Genomic DNA, 22441 nt, shown 5'->3' with positions numbered 1-22441 from the left:
CTTTTGGAGCAGGATATTGTTCAGTTTCCAAGTGTTTGATTTCTTTCCCTGCTTTTTCTGTTGATTTCCACTTTTATGGCCTTATGGTCCAGGATGATGCTTTGTAATATTTTGATGTTTTGGATTCTGCTAAGGCTTGCTTTATGACCTAATATGTGGTCTATTCTAGAGAATGTTCCATGTGCACTAGAAAAGAAAGTATACTTGACTGATGCTAGGTGGAGTGTTCTATATATGTCTATAAGGTTGAGTTGGTTGATTTGTGGCATTTAGATCTTCCGTGTCTTTATTGAGCTTCTTTCTGGGTGTCCTGTCCTTTACTGAAAGTTGTGTGTTGAAGTCTCCTACTATTATTGTGGAGCTGTCTCTCTCACCTTTCAATGCTGTTAGAGTTTGTTTTATGTATCTTCCAGCCCTGTCGTTTGGTGCATAAATATTTAATATGTTTATATCCTCCTGGTATATTGTCCCTTTAGTCATTATATAGTGTCTTTCCTTGTCCATTGTGGTGGATTTAACTTTAAAGTCTATTTTGTCAGAAATTAATATTGCCACTCCTGCTCTTTTTTGATTGTTGTTTGCTTGATATATTTTTTTCCATCTTTCAGTTTTAGTTTCTTTGTGTCTCTAAGTCTAAGGTGTGTCTCTTGTAGGCAGCATATAGAAGGATTGTGTTTTTTAATCCATTCTGCTACTCTCTGTCTCTTTATTGGTGCATTTAGTCCATTTACATTCAGGGTAATTATGGATAGGTATGAATTTAGTGCTGTCATTTTGATGTCTTTTTTGTGTGTTGTTGACAGTTTCTTTTTCCCACTTAATTTTTTGTGCTGAGTAGATTATCTTTATATATTGTGTTTCCTCTTATTCATTATTGATTTTGTTTCTGCTGACTCTGTATTTTTATCTTGTATTTTATTTTAATGTGTAGGATAGTTTGTCTCCTTTGCGGTTACCTTAATATTTACCCCTATTTTTCTAAATTTAAGCCTAGCTTTTATTTCTTTATATTGCCTTGTGTTCCTCTCCATATGAAAGATCTGTGACTACATTTCTTAGCCCGTCTTTGTTATTGTCTTCTTTTACATAATAACATTGCTGTTTTCCTGTTTTGAGCATTTTTTTATCTTGATTTATTTTTGTGATTTCCGTGTCTGGGTTGACATCTGATTGCTCTGTCCAGTGTTCTAGTCTTGGGTTGATAACCGATATTATTGATTTTCTAACCAAATAACTCCCTTTAGCATTTCTTGTTGTTTTGGTTTGGTTTTTACGAATTCCCTAAACTTCTGTTTATCTGGATATGTCCTAATTTTGCCTTCATATCTGAGACGGTTTTGCTGGATATATGATTCTTGGTTGGCAATTTTCTTCCTTCAGTGCTTTTTATAAATCATCCCATTGCCTTCCTGCCTGCATGGTTTCTGCTGAGTAGTCTGAGCTTATTCTTATTAACTCTCCTTTGTAGATGATCTTTCGTTTATCCCTAGCTTCTCATAAAATTCTCTCTTTATCTTTGGTTTTGGCAAGTTTGATTATAATATGTCTTGGTGACTTTTTTTAAGATCTACCTTATGTGGAGTTCACTGAGCATCTTGTATAGATATCTTCTCATCTTTCATGATATCAGGGAAGATTTCTGCCTACAAATATTCAACAATTCTCTCTGTATTTTCTGTTATCCCTCCCCTCTTCTGGTACTCCAGTTACTCATAGGTTATTTCTCTTGATACAGTCACACATGATTCTTAAGTTTTCTTCATTTTTAAAAATTCTTTTATTTGATTTTTCTTCACATATATTTATTCCAAGCGCTTTATCTTCAAGCTCACCAATTCTGCCTTCCACTTGCTCAATTCTGTTCCTCTGACTTTCTTCTGAGTTATCTAATTCTGTAATTTTATTGTTAATCTTCTGAATTTCTGATTGCTGTCTGTCTATGGATTCTTCCAGCTTATTAAATTTTTCATTATGTTCTTGAATAACCTTTTTAATTTCTTCAGCTGCTTTATCTGTGTGTTCTTTGGCTTGTTCTGCATATTGCTTGATCTCCTTCCTGATGTTTTGAAGGGTTCTGTATATTCTTCTTTTTTATTCTGCATCTGGTAATTCTAGGAAAGCACTTTCATCTAGAAGATCCCTTGATTCTTTGTTTTGAGAGCTTGTTGAAGTGATCATGGTCTGTTTCTTTATGTGATTTGATACTGACTGTTGTCTCCAAGCCATCTATAAGTTATTGTACTAGTTTATTTTGTTTGCTTACTGTATCCTAGCTTCTTGATTTGTTTCATTTTGATATGCCTATATGGATTGCTGGAGTGAGCTAGCTTGATTATTTTCACCTTTGAAGCTCTGACGTCCTGTCACCAGATGGCTAGAGGTGTTATCTGGCATATCAGTCTAGGAGTCCATTCACTTTTCTTGTATGGATTCAGCTCAGGTGTCCCAGTAACTGCTCATCAAGTGTGTGGTACAGGCTCTGTCCTACAGTCTTAGAGGGGCAGGGGTGATTGGTGTAGGTACTGGTATCTGGTTGTAGCAGGGGGTCATGCTCTGAACAAGGCAAGGGCCTGAGAATCGTCCTCCACGTGTCTCTGAAGAAAGCGTGTCCCTCTTCCCTAGTACGTACAGGTGGGTGGGTTCTGCAGATGGACCGTGAGCACCCAATGTTTTTGGTTGTAAGGACTGGGAAGCACCAGTTATCCATGGACCCCTATTGCAGGTGGCTGGGTGACCTGAGCGGAGCCACCAGTCCTTAGGCCCCTGATTTGGGTAGGTAAGAACCCTGTTTAATAGGTTAACTAGTGTGAAACATCAAACGCCCACCTCTCCACCGTACAGGTGAAACAGTCGCAGTGTGCCAACAAGGGCCTATTCTCCTGAAATAGGCCCACACAGGTCCATGCAGGGGGGAAAGTTACTCAAAGTCCACAGACTGTTTATGCCTGGACAGGAGCCGCTTCTGCCTTGAGGTTTTCCAGGTTATTGAAGCTGGCAAATTATCTTTTCCCCAGTTGCGAATTTATTTCTTCACCAAGGCTGGGAGAATGGCTCTAGGCGCTCAACAGTGTCTATCTCAGGCCCAGGGAAATCAACAGCCACTGAAGCCAGCTTGGGATGGGGGGGTGTGTGGTAAAATATCCACAAGTATTTAGCTTTTGCCAAGAAAACTGTTCTTCTCTGGTTCCAGAGATGTGAGTAGGCTATGCAGCTGGCTACTTCTCCCTAAGAAAACTGTGGCAGAACACCAGTACCAGCCTGCTGCAGCTGCTCCTGGGAATGGTGTCTAAGGGCTTCTGGTGATTCAGGTGGTAACTCCTTTCTGCTTCTGAACCATCTCTTCCTCCCTCTGCCACTTAGTCCATTTTCTAACTTTGCCTTTGATGTTTGGGGCTCCTAACTTGTCATAAATATAATCATTTCACTTTTTTTTCAGGTCTTTGTTGTAAGAGGGCTTGCTGGAAGCGCCTGTCTATTCCGCCATCTTGGTCCCACTTCCTAGGCTATAATCTTTGTGGGAGCAGGTCACCAGGTCTTTCTTCCACAAATCTGCTGGGTGGATTCCAATTGCCAGCTTTCTGTTTGAATCTAGGTTAGGGCCTAAAAAATTAGCCCATTTTATATGAAGGTGAGTTTCATTAGCTAATAAAATGACAGCATTCTTTGGTTTAATTAAAAAACTATTTTTATTTGGAAACTCTGGTGGCATAGTGGTTAAGTGCTAAGCTGCTAACCAAGAGGTTGGAAGTTCGAATCTTCCAGGTGCTCCTTGGAAACTCTATCGGGCAGTTCTACTCTGTCCTATGGGTTCGTTATGAGTTGGAATCAACTTGATGGCAGTGGGTTTGGTGGGCATTTTTATTTTAAATTAACCCATGCTCATTGTAAAAAATTCAAACTTCCTTTTACAAACAAACAAAAAAGCACCTTACTATTGAACTCTTAGATAAACTGCTGCTTGCCTTGATGCTTACCTGGGATAACCTTCTTTGTCAATACACACACCTCTATCTCCTCTTTTCTAACAGCTGCTGATAGATCCATTATGTGTATATACTAGAATAATTTAACAAATCACCTGTTGTTAGGCACTTAGGTTGTTTTAAAAGCTTTAATAGTATAAGCATGCTGTAATAAGTATCTTTTTACATACACGTGTGTCTATTATTTCATAAGGATAAATTCCTAGAAGTTGAATTTCTGGGTCATAGTGTATTCATATTTAATGACTTATGACAGTTTGCCCTCCAGAAAGTCTGAATCAATTTACAGCTCTGTCAACAATGTATTAAAATACTCATTTTGCCCTACTCTTGCCAATCTTTAGAATTTCTAATTAATCAGATGGCAAAAGATGGTAACCTGCTGTTGAAAAAAACTTGAAAAATGTCCCCAAAGGGACTAGATTTATCAACTAGCCCTCCTCCTCATTATTTGCTAGCTTGTATTTGAACTGCAAAGGGGAGACCAGCATTTTTCAAAACTGAGTCAAAGCTCTATCAATGCATTCAGCATAAAGGGTTAATAACTGTGCAAAATAAGAATTCTCAGTAAACCACAAGGAACATTTATTTGGAGATCACAAGGATGAAAAAAGAGCTTAGATTGCAGGGCTGTCTTGAGAGATGGCTTCCCTTGAAGCATTGGTAGCACCCTTGAGGTATTTCAATAAATGGGATCTAACGCTTTAGTCCTCAGAAGAGAGGATAGCTGGTTAATGACGTATGCATGAAGTGAGTCAGAAGGCATGATTGTCTTCAGAAGCAGATGTGTCTGGGCATATATGATATATGATACTAGAAATTAAAGTAAGAAAGGTGTCCAAATAGACTTGGCAGTAGTATGATTAGAGAAAAACAGAGATATTTCCCTACTTTAAAAAATGACTCCTTCTGACGTGACCCATTTTGAGGGACAGTCATCAGGAATACACTTTCCCTTGACAGGCACTAATTTAATGGGTCAGGAAGAATGACAAGGAGGCTACCGGTGAAGAATGGACTTCCATTACTGCTGGTTCTTCTCCCCCTTCTTCTTTAAATATTTTAGGTAACCAGAAACAATTTTTATTATTTTTAAGAAAGATAATCCCTAGAGCAGTGGTTCTCCAAATGTGGTTCCAAAATGCAAATTCTCAGTTTATACCCCAGACCTCCCAAATCAGAAACTCTGGGAATGGGGATAGAAATCTGTGTTTTTAACGAACCCCTCGTGATTCTGCTACGTTGCCCTTGGGTATCTAAGTAATTAAATTATTTGCTAATTTACTGCCAGTATTTTCAAAGTGTTTTCTTCTTTTTCAAATTTAAGTTAACTTTCTGAAGTTTGGAAAATGTGACATTATAAAAGGATGACAGAAGACATGAACTGTTTAAATTCATCTTCCTAAAGAGAATACAGTGCTTTAAACAGAACTGTGTCTAGCATTTTGAAGCGCATATTTCAGCAAGGGGCAGGAGCAGGAGCCTGCTTTATGTAAAGTGAAATCTCTTCCTTCAGGATTGGGATTCCTGAAGCCCTTCACAGATGGTCTACATGTTTCCATATAATTATATTTACTTTGAATTTGTCTGTCATTTGACTCATCTACATAGCTTAGTATGACAAAATGTCATCTTGACCAAAGAAAATATTAAAAAAAAAAAAATCTCTGAAAAGAGATCAAAGACCATGACACAGGCTTTGAATTGTATTATGTTATAGATATGTTGAAAAATGTCTCATTTTCTGGGGGAAAAAGTGTTTGAATAGCATCTTGTTCATTTGTTTCTCTGGATAGGCATAGAAAGTCTTCCTCTAAAACTCTGTGGAAAGTATATGTCTAACTTTTTAAGAAGCTGCCAAATTGTTAACCATTTTACATTTGCAGTAGCAGTGAATAGAGTTCAGGCTGCCCCATATCCTCACCAACACTTGGTATGGTCAGTGTTTTTAATTAATCATTTAATTGTGTAGAGGTATTTCATGGTGGTTTTAATGTGCATTTCGCTAATGACAAATGATGCTGAAAAGCTTTTCATGTGCTTATTTGCCATTTGTATATCTTCTGATCCAGCCATTCCACTCCTTTTCATTTCAAAAGACGGGAAAGCTTATATTCATGCAAAGACTTGTACAGGAATGTTTATAGAAGCATTATTTTTAATAGCCAAAAACTGGAAACAAGTCAAATAGTCAGTGAACATTATAAATATGAATTTTATAACTCTAGAAATGTAGATAATCTGTAGTGACAGCAGATCAGTGGTTGCCTGGGAGATGAGACGTGGGGAGCGGAAGGAGGGGAGAATTAGAAAAGTGCAGGAGGAAACCTGGGAGTGATGGATATGTCACTGTCTTGATTGTGTTTCATGGGCGCGCACATGTGTCAACACATCAGATTGTATGCTTTAAATGTATGCCAGTTATAGCTCCATAAAACCAAATCCATTGCCTGACAGTGAATTTCAACTCATGGTGATGCCAAAAGTTCCAGAGTGGAGCTGAGGTCCAGAGGGTTTTCTTGGTTGTAACATTTATGGAAGCTGATTCCCAGGCTTTTCTCCTGGATGGGTTCCAACCACCAACCTTTCCGTTAGTAGAGACAGCAAACACGTTTGTGTCACCCAGATTTTTATTTGTCAGTTCCTGATAAAGAAATAAAAAAGAAAATGCCTTATTAAAAAAAAGCTGTCGTACATACATGATTTCATAGCTTTGTATTTTCCCTTGTAAGGAAAATGAAGAACCTTTGTCAACTCCAATCCCTAGCCTTCCCATTACTACTGAGATTAAAAAAAAAAAAAAGGTAGAAAGGAAAGGAAAATTAAAACCATACAAAGCAAGTGGCAGTAAAACTAAAAACAAATGATTATACTTGGACTTGTTTTTTTTTTTTCCAAGAGTAGATGCCTCCAGTGTATATTATCGCAAAAAATGAAAATCTATTATGAAGTCTCAATCACATTTGGTAGCTGGTGTCAGAAACATATTACAGAAAAAAGCCTGCCCAAGTAAAAAGCCCAAGTAGAGAACCTAAAATCCAGAACAAGGTGTCAGCTCATATAAATTGTTGGGCAAAACTTTGACAATAAAACCCAAAGCTGGACACAGGATTTGGTTCCACATTCAAAACCTGTTTCAGTTGCACAGAAAGCCTGGAAGATAAAATAGGAGCCTGATCTACAGTTACAAAGTTTTTGAATCATGCCAAGCATGGCAGGTTTATTTCGCACTTTGGGAATTGTGCTGGTCCACTGTTAAATGGGGCTCTGATAGCAGGGATTAAGATTTCCCTTTGCGGAAAACCACTATGGAAGGAAACTGCTTCCAAAGTTGCAGGTTGTTCATTTCAATGTACTGAGGCATTGTTTGTTTGTTTTAAGGTGCTAATGTCCTAGGTTTTAAGCAAATATTATGGAGCTTTGACTATTCAGCTAATAAGTGGTAGGAGAGGGAACTCAAAACGATGTTTGATGTTAAAGCCTTGCTTTTTCTAATAATATAGAGAAATCTTCCGGGAGACCTACCGTCCCGTACTCTGCGTCCTTCCCTTGTGTCTGCTCTGCTACTCTGCATTAACTCCCTGCTGGTTCTCAGCTGGACACCACAATTGCACCTGCTCCGGAGGCAAGTTGGCCCCGGCTCTGCCTGTATTGGCAGCTCGGTCTCGGCTGCTTGTGCACGGACACGAGGACCCACCAGGGGTCACTACAGCTTCAGAGCTATTGTGCCCGCCGGTCCCGGACGCGATCGGCCGCGCGGAGGGCGTGAGGCTGTGAGCGCCGAACACCAGGGTCCAACTATAACTGCGCTCTGCCCCTGCAAAGCCAGCCTCCGGTCTCCCCGGGAAACCTACACTGCCAACAAGGCCACAGCCCGGGACACTCCCGTGGCTCGAGCGCAGCACCCTGCTTCTCGCACGGACCTGTTCTCACCTCGCCTTTTGGACCACCTCCGCTCCGCCCTCCGCCCCCAGCCGAGACCCCGCCCTCCGCCCCCAGGCGCCCCCTCCCGGACCGCCAAGCTTCAGCTTCCCTCCAGGGCGTTTTGCAGACGCCCCGGCCCTGCCCAGGCATACCTGGGCTGCTCCTCCCCGGAGCGCCACCCCTGGCTCAATCGACAGAACTTTCCCCGGAGCTGCAGCGGCCTGGCGCGCCCTGGGCGCACCCTGGCAGCCGCGTCCTCAGCCCAGGCGCCCGCTTCTCCACACGCCCGCTGGTCCTCCCACTCCATGCTTCGCTGAATTTCCTGGGGGAAAGAGCAGTCTGCCGCCGCAGCAGGGCTTTATTCGAGGGAGAGCTTGAACTTGGTCACTCACAGCCCCCCGCGATGAGCTCAGGGGCACCTAGACGGGAGCCGCACCCCGCGACGAGCTGACCTCCCCTCGCCAGTCTTAGTAAGGAGCACGTTGCCCTTTCCAACCTTCCTCCGGCTTCTTGGTGCCAGCAGGTTGGTGGTAGTGGGGGGGTGGGTAGGGGTGGGGAGCAGTAGCGGACTGGGTGATGACTCCACTGTCTCTGGCTGGGGCGTCGCGGGTACCCTTGATACAAAAGAAAAGCCGACCCCTCCCCATTCCGTGGACCCGGCCTGGGGTTGCGGGGCGGGGTCGGAGCTGGAAGTGCGTGCCCACTGGTGAGTCGGAAGGCTGAGAGGAGGCGGGTGCCCCACGGCCGCACTCCGGGCAGGCGCTGGTGGAGGGGGCTGAGGAGCTCCGAAGGGCTTCCAAGTCCCGGGAGGGCCTCGTGCTTTCCTCTCTCCCTGTTTTTGCCTTTTGCTCCCATTGCCAGGCGACTTTTGTCTTCCCCGGGACTGCGGGAGGGGCCACACGCCCCCACCTTCGGAAGAACCCGAGCCGCAGGATGTGCGAAGACGCGCCGCCGCCCTCCGCGCCCAATTCCGCCGGCGCTTTCCCGGCGGCTCCCGGGCGCTGACTCTCCCAGGCTTCTCCTCCTCCTTGTCTTCCTCCCGCGCCGGGGAGGCTCGGCCGCGCGGCCCCGGACCTCGCCCGGAGCTGCTGCTCTCGCCCTCGCCCTCGCCACGGTGCGGACAATAAATTAATGCCTCGCGCTTGAGGACAGGGGGCGGCTCGGCGCCTCGGTCTCAGCTTTCTCGCCTGGCTGGAGACGGCCACAGCAGACATGGGCTGTTTCTGCGCTGTTCCGGAAGAATTTTACTGCGAAGTTTTGCTTCTGGATGAATCCAAGTTAACCCTCACCACCCAGCAGCAGGGCATCAAGGTAGGCACTGGCCTGGGGCGCGTTCCGGGGTGGGCAGCCAGCCGATCTCAGGGGTCCGCGGCTTTGTCTGAGGGCTGTCAGCGGACGGAGCCAGCGGTTGAGTCTCTGTGCGGTAGGAAAGAGAGGTAGCTGCCCTCTGCGCTCAGATACAGTGTATGTGTCAGAGCGGGTTAACTTTGAGTTCCTTCATAAAGGAAAGTTTGACATTTCAAAGATGCCTTGACGTACCGACACTCGACTGCAAGCCCCGCGGTGCTGCAACGGAGACCAAAAGTCTTCCCAACACCACTTTCCTCCAAAAGCGTCTACCTCCCTACCCCCACCCGCGCATTTCCCAAAGAGGTGCGAAATTGTCTGTACGCTTTACCTCACCTCGGTGTTGAAGGCATGATTTGCCTCGCCTTTGTTGGAGATTTTTTCTTGATGGTGGCCTTGGGGAAGTAAACTAGTTCACTCGCTGAAACACATTAGGTTGTTGTGATTGTGTTCCTGGGTTTGTAGTTGGGTAATGCTACGTTTGGGCGGAAAATAATTTCCCTTTTCATAAGGGAAATGGTTTTACCCTTACATTCAGTCTGCATCTCTCAAAGTGACTAATAACCTTGCTCCTTTTCGTCGGTCATTAAAATACAATTATTACTGTTAACCTAGAGAATCCAAACGAGAAGGCTGTGGAAGCTTGCAGAGATCCACTTCCTTAATTTTGAGAAGTCCTTACGTTTATAGCTGACAACCTGACAGACGCGCCTGCGCTGTCCTTTTCCTTTCGCAACAATGTTAACCACCCGGAGGTGACTGAATCTTTTTGTTGTGTTTCCCATTCTCCTTCAGTTTGAAAACACTGAGGCGTTTTAGATAACTAAGCAGGTGATTCTGAAGGGAGACCGCTCCCCTCTAATAGAGGTGACCCACTGAGAAATCAAGTTCATTCTGCCGAGCATCCTCTCCTAGTCTTGTCATCTTTGAATCAGTTAATCCTAATGGAGGAGGCCCTGGACATTTCCCTGTGTGGATCGATGGATAAATACCACTTTTAGGAAGCTTTACGCAGACTAGAGTTACTGTTCCTGGCTAAATGTCTTAGCTTTGATATCGCCATTATTGGTGAACAGAAGTCTAGTTTCAGAGGTGTAATTCTCTTCCAGTGAGAAAGGGGCAAAAATGATGAATTATAGTTACAAGATTAACACTTCTCTTTAGGAAAATTGTTTTGAATAGTCTTTCCTCAGTTATTATAATAAGCAAAAGTAAACCAGAGTCTCATTTGATGTCCCCTTTCAAGGCCAAGAATATTGACAGACTCCTGGTGGAAAGTGTTTATATTTTCAGTTTTTTTTTTTTTAATATTCCAAAAGAAAACATCCCTCAAAAAATGAAATCAGGAGAAGAGCTTACTTTTCAAAATGATATAGCATTCTTTGGTGGACTCTGTGAATAAAATAGGCAGAAATCACAAAAACTTCCAAAATTCTTGATAGTACTTAGATTTTGGGGGGGGGGGGGTTTGGGGACGGAAATGTTAGTTGGAAGAACATAACTGATGATCTGATACCAAAACAACAAAGAAATCTTTTTGAAGCACAAAGTGTAAAGTCATCTGGAGTGTGAGCGTCCTCCTTAATCATGAAAGCTGTGCCTGTGTCAGCTGTGGACTGTGTGCATTATTCTGTCAAGAGAGCAGCCAGGACTTGTGATCAAATGGAATAATTTTGTCAGAGAAACATGAATCAAAAATCCCAATCCATCATTACTTTTTAAAACTCAGTGGTGCTTATCTTGTTTTACAAGTAGGTTAAAAATCAGTGAGCAATTCAGAGTAACTTTATAATTCTGTATTTTGGATATATGCCATATAGCTCAACAATAATTTAAGCAGGCTTTTGTTGGAGGTAATCACTTCCCAACAGGCTTGGCCTGTTTTAGTGTCTCAAAAGCATGCCACAGTTATTTTGATGGCCATATGTGTAACACAGATGTTGTCTGCTGAAGTTCACCACATTATCTATAACTACAATGCTACCATAAAATGCATGTGTTAAGCACCTATCTACTGGTGGTATGTACTAAATTAAACACATACGTATATTTATAAATCGTATAATGTATGAAAAAGTATCTCACACATAGATGGTATTCAAACATTGAATGGATATTATTATTTCTTCAGGGCAGACTTGGCATTTTCTTTTAGCTTTTCCCCAACCTGCCTATATCATGGAGGACAGGTACAGTTGATGTATATTGCATTAATTAGATGAAATTAACCCTTGCTTTAGTTTGTAAGGGGCCCTAGTGGCACAATGGTTAAGAGCGTAGCTGCTAACCAGAAGTTCGACAGTTCAAATCTACCAGCAACTCCTTGGAAGCCTTATGGGGCAGTTCTGTTCCATTCTATAGGGTTGCTATGGGTTGGAATTGACTCAATGGCAATGAGTTTTTTTTTTTTTTTTTTAATTTGTAAATAAACAATTATTTCAAGCTTAGTAGCCAGTAAATAGTATTGTGGTATTTCCCCCCTTGGGAGAGTACATTTGATCATTTTGATTATCACTAATTAAAGTCAGTGTTAAGCTTACAACATCAATTAGCCTGCTTTTTTTTTAAATTTAAACTAAAATAGGAAAATCTTTATTTTTCAAAAGTATTTTCTAATATTTGTTTTGAAATGACCCTTTTTCTCATTGTATCTCCAGTGAAATGAAGACAGCCAATTTTTCATTAAAATTATTCACACATTTTATCCTTTAATAGGAGGGATTTTACTGATTCTTAGATAATTACTTAAGAATTTGCTTGTATTACTGTTATAATAATGCATTGTGAGTTAGAAAAAGATTAATTGTAATAAAGTGGACATGTGAGAGAACCTTGGCAAAACATTTTTCATGTGTACTTTTTTTTTTTATTAATATGGTGTGCTGTATGAGTAAAGATCATACAAGTATTTTTGAAAAACACTTTGGATTTGTTTAAGCACTGAAATACATAACAAAAAGTTAATTATATAGTGATTTTCTTCAACTTAAAGTTTTTTCATTGAGTTCAAAAATTGAAGATGTGTTCCCACGAAAACCATTTCTGCCTAAAGACAATAATTAATATGCCTTATATGTTTTTTTTATGTGTTACAATGAGCAGTATTTAAATGGAAAATAATTTTCACTTTAAAAAAATTAGGAAAATAAAATAGAACAACTTTTCTTTTTGTGTTCATATAAACATTAAATAGAGATTTGCATTCTTAACTATCAATTCCATAGTGCTTTAGAAGTGTTTTAGAGGTAACTTCACCGTGACAAGCAGGAAGCCTTTTCATGCAGTTTGTAGTTTGATCCCTATCTGTGATTTAAAAACCCAACTTTATATAAGCTGAAAGCTGTTGGTTGTGTGTTGAGCTGCACAATAGCTTTCAGCTGTTGGTTCTCTACTGCTATCTCTGTTGTTTATTCAAGTGAGGATTTCTGCTATGGCTGGTCTCGTAGTTTTTGAGTAATGTTTGTTCAGGGAAGCTTTTGTTGTGTCCTTTGTAGTTCTCTGTGCTAGGGGAAATAGAGATCTTTTCTTTTTGTACTCTTGGAAAGCAACCTTTGAATGGGGCTCAAATCACTATTATAGGTTGTCATTTGATTAGTAAAAGATGTTCAATCACAAGGTTTGATTATAAATTTTGTCCTCAAAATTGCTGCTACAAATATGAACTAGATTAGTATTTTTATTTCAGCAAGATTTTAGCCCTCTGAATTGTAATGTAATGAATACTGAGGTGCTCTTTTTTTGCCTTGGTATAGACTAAATTAATGTCAGCAAGATGGAAGCTCCATTAACTTTTAAATGAAGTTACCTCTTGGTCAGCCTAAGGTTTGTGAATTAATATTGTGAGTTTTGGTACTTTGATCAGCAGCTTCTTAATAACCTAGAAAAACAACTATAGGGTAGGGATTTAAACATCTCACTGACCAAGTATTGTAATTTCCGTGCAATTTGGATTTGTAAAGAAAATATCTAAGAAGATTGGGAAGAAGTGAAAAGTAATTGTTCTTCAGATTATATTACGTATATACGTGAATATATATATCTTGTGGTATTAATCATGTAAGGTACAGAATCAGAGACCTTATAAACATAGGTTGAAACAAGTAAGCATGCGTTAATATTTCTGCTAGTGTAAGATTACTTGATTGGTTACTAAGTTAGGTGTGATCGAGATAGAATCTACTCCACTTTGCGTCCAGATTTCTAAAACTCAAGCCTGATTACTGTGTTCTGGTTTTGTAAGATGAACCAGTATATAAAATGCAAGTTTTTTTTTCCCCTGGAAAAAAATATTAGAAATAATTTTTATTATCTGTGATTTGAAAGTGACATAAACAATTTAAAGAAGAAAACATTGTTGCCTTCAGCGGGCTGTCCTCTAGGTATTTATACTTTTCTTGGTTGATGGTGGACCACACCTTGCAGCCCGCCTACTGTGTTCGTTTTTGAATTCTCTGAGGTTAAGCTTGAACAACATTTGAGCTAACCTTGAACTAATGCAGTGCTTTTGTTGCTTTTGAGCATGGTTGTTTATAAAGTTAAATCTAAATTGTAGGGACAAGAGCTGAGATTCTACTTCGTTAGCCATATGGACAGTGGTTTGTTATTTTTATCAAGGCATTTAGAAACAAGATGGGAAACTCCTATCTTTTCTTCGATAGTTTGTGTCAGGTTTTATCCTGTGGAGCAGGGCCAGACGATTCTTTGTTATAGGAGGCTGTCCCATCCATTGTAGGATATTTAGCATAAGAAGACAGTAGTACCTCTCCCCCAATCGTGACAGCCAAAAATGTCCCCAGATAGATGGCCCTATTGGTTCTTACCCTAGTTGAGAACCACCACCGGAGAGGACATAGGTGATTGGTGTGCCCTTTTGCCTTGTCCTGAGCACATACTCATCGGAACCATCCTTTAAGACTTGAATCAAGTGTCCCATCTGCTAGGAAGCCTTCCGCCTGGCCTGTCCAGGCAGCGTTAAGCGCGTGTCTTTGCTTTGCGTCCCTGTTACAGCTTTTATCACATCTCAAGGATTATTTCTGGACATGTCTACTTTCCCCAGCAGCTTGTGAGCTCCTACCTGTGATTCCCAGCACTAGAGCTGTGCACCTCACATTTATTATGCTTATTAAATATAATTTGAGTAGAGGAATAAATGGACTGTTGCAGTTTAAATAGGCCATGTTGAAAATCTTCTGGACAATGAGGATCCTTTGCCATTTTATTTTTACTGGAAAAAACCATGGAATAAAGTGAATCTCACTGTGAAAAATCTCTTGCCAAGGTACTCTAATTTTTACATGGATAATGAGTAGAAAATGAAATGGTGCGGTAGACTGAATGCAGGCAGCCCATTGAATAGCTGATTAACAGCTATTTCAGAAAACATGAATCACACCATTTTTGTATTCTGGTGGTAACTATTAAGTCTTTCTCATACTCTTTTTTTTTAAATATAACTTTCCCTTTCCAACTTGAGAGAGTTTAGGAAGAATGACATATTTCAAGAATGGATAATGGATCCTTACTACTTCTGTTACTTTTCTTCCTTCCTCCTAGTCTTTAAACTGTCCTCGAGAACAACGTCAGTTAGTTTCATGGTGTGGGTTTATACAATTGGGGAACATCAGTGTGCTTTATAATCTTGTTATACCATCCACTTTACTCTTGGAAGCTGCGTAAACCTCATCTGAAATTGCTCTAAGGCTTAACAGAAAAGACAGTGTCAATAAGCTCAAATCCCAGTGCTGTCGAGTCAATTCCAACTCACAGTGACCCTATAGGACAGAGGAGAACTGCTCCATAGAGTTTACAAGGAGCGCCTGGAGGATTTGAACTTCCAACCCTTTAGTTAGCAGCCGTAGCACTTAACCACTATGCCACTGGGGTTTCCATCAATAAGCTCAGTGTTTGGTTTTTATGAACAATTATAAGTTTTTCATTTTGATGCAACGTCTACTTGCCTTCAGGCCTGTTACAAACATGACAAGTCAGATCAGATTCCCTGTGCCTTGCCCGCCTCTCTGAGATTGACTGCTTTGGCAAAGCATGGTCTCCTATATTTTGTTGTTGTTGTTGTTGTTAGTCGCCATTAAGTCAGTTCCAACTCAGGGAGACCCTATATAAAACAGAACAAAACTGGTTCTGCACCACCTTCATGGTTGTTGGTGTGTTTGAGTCAATTGTTGCGACTGTTGTGTCAGTCCATCACATGGAGGGCTTCCTTCATTTTCACTGACTTTACTAAACATGATGTCCTTTTCTAGGATTTGTCTTTCCTGAGGGATGGCATGTCCAAAGTAAGTTAACTGAAGTCTTGCCATCCTCACTTCTAAGGAGCATTCTGGTTGTATTTCTTTCAAGAATGATTTGTTCATTCTTTTAGCAGTCCACGATACATTCAGTGTTTTTTGCCAACACCACGATTCAAATGCATTTTGGTTTTTCCTGCTTTGTGTTCCGTGAGTAACTGCCATTTCCTTTTGCACCATGAGTTTTGCTTCTAAGCCTGATACATTAAGATTTACCAGGCATCTGTTATCACATGTCATAGGCATAGAATAGGTGTGTTAAGGTCAGGAACCAGTCAGTTTAGTTTGTGACTCAAAAAGCCTGTAACTACAATTTGGAGAGTCTGTCTCATTCTCAAAAATGTGGATTGCATTCCTATGCCCTCTGAGCCATGTATGTATTTCCTTTTGTTTTTTTTTTTTAAGTCAAACAGCCACTCTTCCTTAATGCTGCCCATTGTTAATCCTTTTCTTTATAACTAAACAGTCTTGCTAAGAAATTCCGCAGGGGCCGAAATGGTTCCTCCAGAGACTCTCCTAATAATCACTGAAGATTTGAAAGGGCCAGGCAGTGGCTTCCAAATGTGTGAGAAGTTTTTTTTTTTTCCAGGGGAGGATATTGACATGCCAAGAGGAAGTTAGAACAAGAGAGATGGCGGCAGACAAGGAAAATGGAGAGGTGCTGAGAGCTTCTCGGTACAGACAATAACTCAAAGGTCAGATGGCAAGGGAGGAATCAGCAGACCGAAACTGAAGAGGGATTCAAATGCAGCAGCGAGTTGTTTAGAGATGACACGTTTGGAGCACATGAGAAAGCATAGTTAATAATGCTGAGGGTTCCCAACTTTGTGGGGATTGTGTTTCAGGATTTGGTTAGAAAGTGTTTTATTTAAAATACAGTTATCCACATAATCTGTGGCTTGAGTGAGTGCCAGGTCCCTAAAGTAGCCCATGGGAAACTGTTTAAGCTTTTAAGCAATTCTGGTCCCACCTTACCCTTCATTCAGAGTGATGTTTGAGAAACAGTCTTGAGATTCTGCTGACTTAATTGTTACTTGTCAGAATTGGTTTTCTCTACCATCCTTCATCTAGGCCTCTCACACTTCGCAGCTCCTAACTGGGGTGCTGTGTGACCACCTTCAGTCTGTACCCTCTCTCCTGTTTCCTCTCCTGACCTGTGTTCAAATGCTGCCCCTTCTACATAATTAATTACTGGCTTTGTGATTGGGTGAGTGACTCTTCTCTGAGCCAATCTCAGTTTCCTCATCTGTAAACTGAGGGGCATGACACCTGCCTCATAGGATGGCTGTGAAAATTTGAGGAAAGAATTTTAGGCATATAGTTTAGAAGGAGCTCAGTAATGATGAATATTAGTGTGTAGGAATTAGGAATCCCTGGGTGGTAAAAATGGTTAACACACTTAGCTTCTACTGAAATGTTGGTAGTTTGACTCCACCCACAGATATCTTAGAAGAAAGGCCTAGTGATCAATTCTAAAAAAAAAACCAGCCGTTGAAAACCCTATGGAAACAGTTTTACTGTGATGCACACGGGATTGCCATGAGTTGAAATTACCTTGATAGCAACTGGTTTTTGGTTTATTAGCATATATTGATATATTATTTGCTCATACATTTATTTCTGAATTCCAACTTGGGATAGCTACTCCCCCACCTCTGCCCAAGATGATACTGGCTCTGAGGGGCATGGATTGTTGTTAGGAGCAGGGGAGCAATGGTGGTTTGATATTCATAGGTACTAGTATCTTGTCAGATTTCTATATTTGTGGAAGAAGAAATATCATGTTCTACCCCTGCATCTGCTCACATTGCCTGGCCTACCACTGGAATGCTGAAACTGTATTTATACCACTAGTCCAGACTTCCTTCTTCTTATCTGGCTTATATTTCTCACTGCCTATTGGGTGTCTTTATTGGGTGTCACTCTAGATGCCTAAGCTCATCATCACTAGTCCTCTGTCCCCTTTGGTTCTGCTTCATTTCCTGTGGTCTCTCATTTGGTTAATGATTCCATACTCGGTCTCTATCAGTTAAGATGCTGTGGTTCCTAGTTACAGAGATCCCATTGCAAACTGCTCCAACATAAGGAAGTGTATGAGCTCATCTGTCATGAAATCCGGAGGGGAAGGACAGGAGGTTCAGGGTGGGTCAATGACATCAAGGCCCCATCTCTCTCTCACCATCTCTTTCTTGCTCTGCCATCTTGGGAGTTAATGTCATCCACTGGCCATAACAGATGCCTGAATGGTTCTGGAAATGATATTCGTACATGGCAACATGTGAGAGAGGCATAGAGACTGTTTCTTTTTCAGGAGAGAAAAAGCTTTCTCCAGAATTCTTCCGCAGATCTTCCCTCATGTCTTTTAGCCAGAACGAGTCTTGTGGCCGTTCTTGGGCCATAAGCAGAATAGATCACCTTTAGAGCAACCAGATCCTCCCTGAAGCTGGATAGGGGTGAGATCAGTTTCCTGGAGGCAAATGGCGGCATGGGGGAGTGCCTCAGGAGGGAAGGAGGGGAGTCCTAGATGCTGTCGGCCACCCACAGGGTCTACTCTACACCTCAGGTTATTTTACTTTCCACATCCTTTCAGGTTTTGGGATTTCGATTTGACGGCACTGCGTTAAATAAACATCTTCCGATTTTTTTTTCTCTCCTCTCCTAATTGCCACTGCCGTAATTCAGGCCTTTCTTAGTTCCCAACTGGACAGGAGCAGTAGCCTGTCCAGTCACCACTACTCTGCCTCCAACGTTAACCCCTGTAACTGCATGTAGAGTGGTCTTTCTGACCCCCTGCCTAGGATGCTTCCATGGCTCATCAGCTTCTGCAGTTTAAGTTCAAACTCCCTAGTGCAGCACTCAGCCCTTCGTGATGGGATCCTGCCTCTTTTCTCCTCTTTTCTGATCTTGTCTTCCCTACCATTTCCTCATACCTGTCCTGTGCTGTAGCCAGACTAAGCTGCTTTCTTGTTTTTGGATTCTCCACATTCCCTTTCACCCATATGCTTTCTTCTTCTGGAAGATCTCACCCTTACCTCCCCTTGTCTGAGTGAAGTACCACCCCTCATCAAGCAAGGTTTGGCTCAGGCACGACCTTTTCTGACATCCCCTTGGTGGGGAGCTGGAGAGGTCCTCTTCTGCCCCTGATCAAGCCTAGATTTCACTGCAGTAGTTTCTGTACATTCTTGCCCACCTCGCCCTGGGAGGAATATAACGCAGTGGAGAGAGCATGGGCCTTGCTCATAGATAAACCCAGCTTTAAGTCTCTCCCATTTTTTAACAGTGTGAACTTGGCAAGTCACTTACCCTCTTTGAGTCTGTTTCCTCATCTGTAAAATTAGGGTAAGGCTCTTCACCTTATCGCGAGATGCTATACATGAAACCCTTTGCTTTGTGCCTAAAGAATGGTAACTGTTGTTATCAGAGATAGAATACCTTGAGGGAGAGGACTAGGTCCTTATTTATAGGCTCCTCAGTCAAGCCAATTCCTAAGGAGTAGTAGTATCAACGAATGAATGTTGGCTGGATGAATAAGAAAAGATACCTCCATATTGACATACACTGATGAATCTGAGAAAGACGGTTCTCTCTTTTCACTTTCTAGGTGCCCTGGGTAAATAGCACACCTGCTTGACTCTTCATTTCCTTGTTTATTTAATTTTTAAAAATAGCATTATTGAGATATAATTCATATACCATACAATTCATCTATTTAAAGTGTACTATTCAGTGGTCTTTAGTATATTCACAGAGTTGAACAAGCATCACTACCATCAATTTTAGAGCATTTTCATCACTCCACAAAAGAAACCTCCTCCCCCCAACTTTGTCTTCCCCAGCTGTAGGCAACCACTGATCTTCCTGTCTATTGATATTCTTCTAGACATTTCTGGTATATTCTAGATATTTCATGTAAATAGGCATATATAATATTTGATCTTTTGTGACTGCTTCTTTCACTTAGTGCAATGTTTTCAGGGCTCATCACAATGTAGTGTGTATTAGTACTTCATTCTTTTTTACTGCTGAATAATATTCCATTGCATGGATATACCATGTTTTTTCCATTCATCAGTTGGTAACATTTAGGTTGTTTGTACTTTTTGGCTATCATTTTTGAATAATGTTGCTATGAAGATTCATTACAAGTTTTCGTGTAGATATGCTTTGATTTCTCTTGGGTATATACTTGGGAGTGAAATTTCTGGGTCATAAGGCAATTCTGTGTTTAATAGTTTGAAGAGCTGCCAATTGTTTTCTAAAGTAACTATACCGTTATACATTCTCACAAGCAATATATAAAGGTTCCAGTTTCTCCACATTCTCACTAATAGTTGTGTAATCTGTCTTTCTGATTATAGCCATTCTGTTGGTTGAGAGTTTGATTGGTAACCAAAAGGTCGACATTTCAGATCCACTGGTCGCTCCTTGGAAACCCTATGGGGTAGTTCTACTCTGTCCTATAGGGTCACTTTGAGTTGGAATCGACTCAATGACTTGTTTGAACAGGAGTGGGTGTGAAGTAGCATTTCATTGTGCTTTCGATTTGCATTTCCCTGTTAACTACTGATATTGAACATTTTTTCATGTGCTTACTGGCCATTTGTGTATTTTGTTTGGAAAAATGTCTCTGCAGGTCCATTGCCTATTTTTTAATTGGGTTGTCTTTTTATCAGTGAGTTGTAAGACTTTCTTATATACACTGGATACAAGTTCCTTATCTGATATTCGAGTTGCAGTTTTTTTTTTTTTTCTCTCGTTCTGTGGGTTGTTTTTCACTGTTTTGATGGTGTCCTTTGAAGCATAAAAATTTTAAGTTTTGATGAAGTCTCATTTATCTGTTTTTCTCGTTTGTCACTTGTACTTTTGGTATCATGTCTCAGGAGTCATTGCCTAACCCTAAATCATGGAGATTTGCTGTTTTCTAAGACTTTTATAGCTTAGCTCTTATATGTAAGTCTGTGATCCATTCTTCATTCTTTTGCATGTGGTTATCCAGTTGTTCCAGCACCAGTTGTTGAAAAGACTGTTATTCTTTTTCCATTGAATTGTCTTGGAATCCTTATAAAAAATCATTTGACCACAAATGCGGGGGTTTATTTCTGAACTCTGAGTTCTATTCCATTGACCTACATGTCTATCCTTACATTAATTATTTATTTTTGCAAGTTCTTTGGTAAGATAACTATTCTGCCTCATGGCGATCCCGTGTGTGTGAGAATAGAGCTGCGTTCCATAGGGTTTTCAATGCTGATGTATTGGAAATAGATCTCCAGGCCTGTCTTCTGAGGTACCTCTGAGATGCGTGTAATTCAGCAGAGAATACACTCCTACTTAAAAACATTGACATTTAATATTTTGAGAAATTGTCTGTTTTACTCACTGTTGAATACTCAGGAGCCTAGAAGAGTGCCAGACACGTGGCGGTAAAATTTTAGTCAAAGAATGATTAAAGGATTATTTTATGCTGCTGCTGTTGCTTCTGAGATGTGAAACCATACTTGAATATTTACATTTCCAGAAACGTCTGTGCAGGCTCCGAGCGCTGCCATTTGATGTTCCATAAAGCACTGACCTTTGGTTCTTATAGGCTCTCTCTGTAAATCGCTTGGTGGGGGGTGGGAAAAAGGGTATTTATATATGTTTTATGAATAACTTTGTAGTTTCGATCAATGAAAATGTGGCAAGTGAGAAGAATTTTCATCACTTAAATATGCACATGGTTTTCATTTTTTACCTGGAAACATTGAGAAATTGGTGGAGACTTTTCCTGAGCAGTGCCATGTGACATGTTTTCCTCCTAGGAAAATAGAGCACTTCCTAACACACACACCCCTTCCCTTCCCTGTGACTTCCTTTCAACCTTGAACTTCAGTGATTCCTGGCAAGATTGCTGATTAAGGGCTAGGGAGGAACTCTAGCTTTATGGACTTTGACTAAAATCCCACATGACTGAGGGCAGTTGTGGAAAATCTTAGTAGTATTGAAAGTGGCATAGTATAAGCTTTATAATCTTGTCTGAATTACACTTTTTACAAGTTGAAAAACCCTGATAGATATAGGCTGCAGGCAGTTCCCTCTGTGAGGAGAATCTCCAGAGTCTAGATAATGCCATGTTATTGTTAGGTGCTGTCGAGTTGGTTCCGACTCACAGGAACCCTTTGCACAGTAGAACAAAATGCTGCCCGGTCCTGCATCATTCTCACTGGTCCTGAGTTTTTCTCACAGTTGTTGCTATGCTTGAGCTCATTGTTGCAGCCACTGTGTCAATCCATCTCATGGAGGGTCTCCCTCTTTTCCTTGACCTTCTGCTTTACCAAGCATTATGTCCTCCACAGACTGATCCCTCCTGATAACATGTCCAAAGTATGTAAGATGCAGTCTTGTTATCCTTGCTTCTAAGGAGCATTCTGGTTGTACTTCTTCCAAGACAGATTTGTTCGTTCTTCTGGCAGTCCATGGTATGTTCTCTTCTCCAACACCACAATTCAGGCGTTACTCCTTCCTCAGTCTTCCTTATTCTCTGTGTAGCTTTCCCGTGCATATGACGCGATTGAAAACACATGGCTTGCTTGACTCAGGTGCACCTTAGTGTTCAAGGTGACATCTTTCCTTTTCAACACTTTAAAGAGATCTTTTTTTTTCATTAAAACCCATTTCCTTTTGCTCCTTCACAACCAGCTAGATGACATTTCCCAGCTTCCTTTGCAGTTAGGGACACCACATGATTGATTTCCTGTCAATGAAATATGGCAGAATTATGTGCTCCACTTTATTCCCGGCACATGAAAATCTTCATGAGATCCTCCATGTTCTCTCTTCCTACATCTGCTGGCTCTATGCAGAGGATCCAGCAGAAGACTGCAAGGCCTAAGCCTGTGTCCC

The 22441-nt window shown here is 41.1% G+C and overlaps 1 protein-coding gene across 1 annotated transcript in view; it reads left to right on the top strand.

The window, feature by feature from the left end:
* The first annotated feature begins 9119 nt into the window (after positions 1-9119).
* Positions 9120-22441, top strand: part of EPB41L4A (erythrocyte membrane protein band 4.1 like 4A) — a 325161-nt gene continuing 311839 nt past the window's right edge. Inside the window, exon 1 of the mRNA XM_064274891.1 lies at positions 9120-9218. Coding sequence (XP_064130961.1) covers positions 9120-9218 — 99 coding nt within the window. The remainder of the gene's footprint in view (positions 9219-22441) is intronic.

Source organism: Loxodonta africana, chromosome 2 (assembly GCF_030014295.1).
Source record: "Loxodonta africana isolate mLoxAfr1 chromosome 2, mLoxAfr1.hap2, whole genome shotgun sequence".
Lineage (NCBI taxonomy): Eukaryota > Metazoa > Chordata > Mammalia > Proboscidea > Elephantidae > Loxodonta > Loxodonta africana.
Note: the sequence above shows the minus strand (reverse complement) of the source record. Positions and strands in the feature narration are given on the sequence as shown.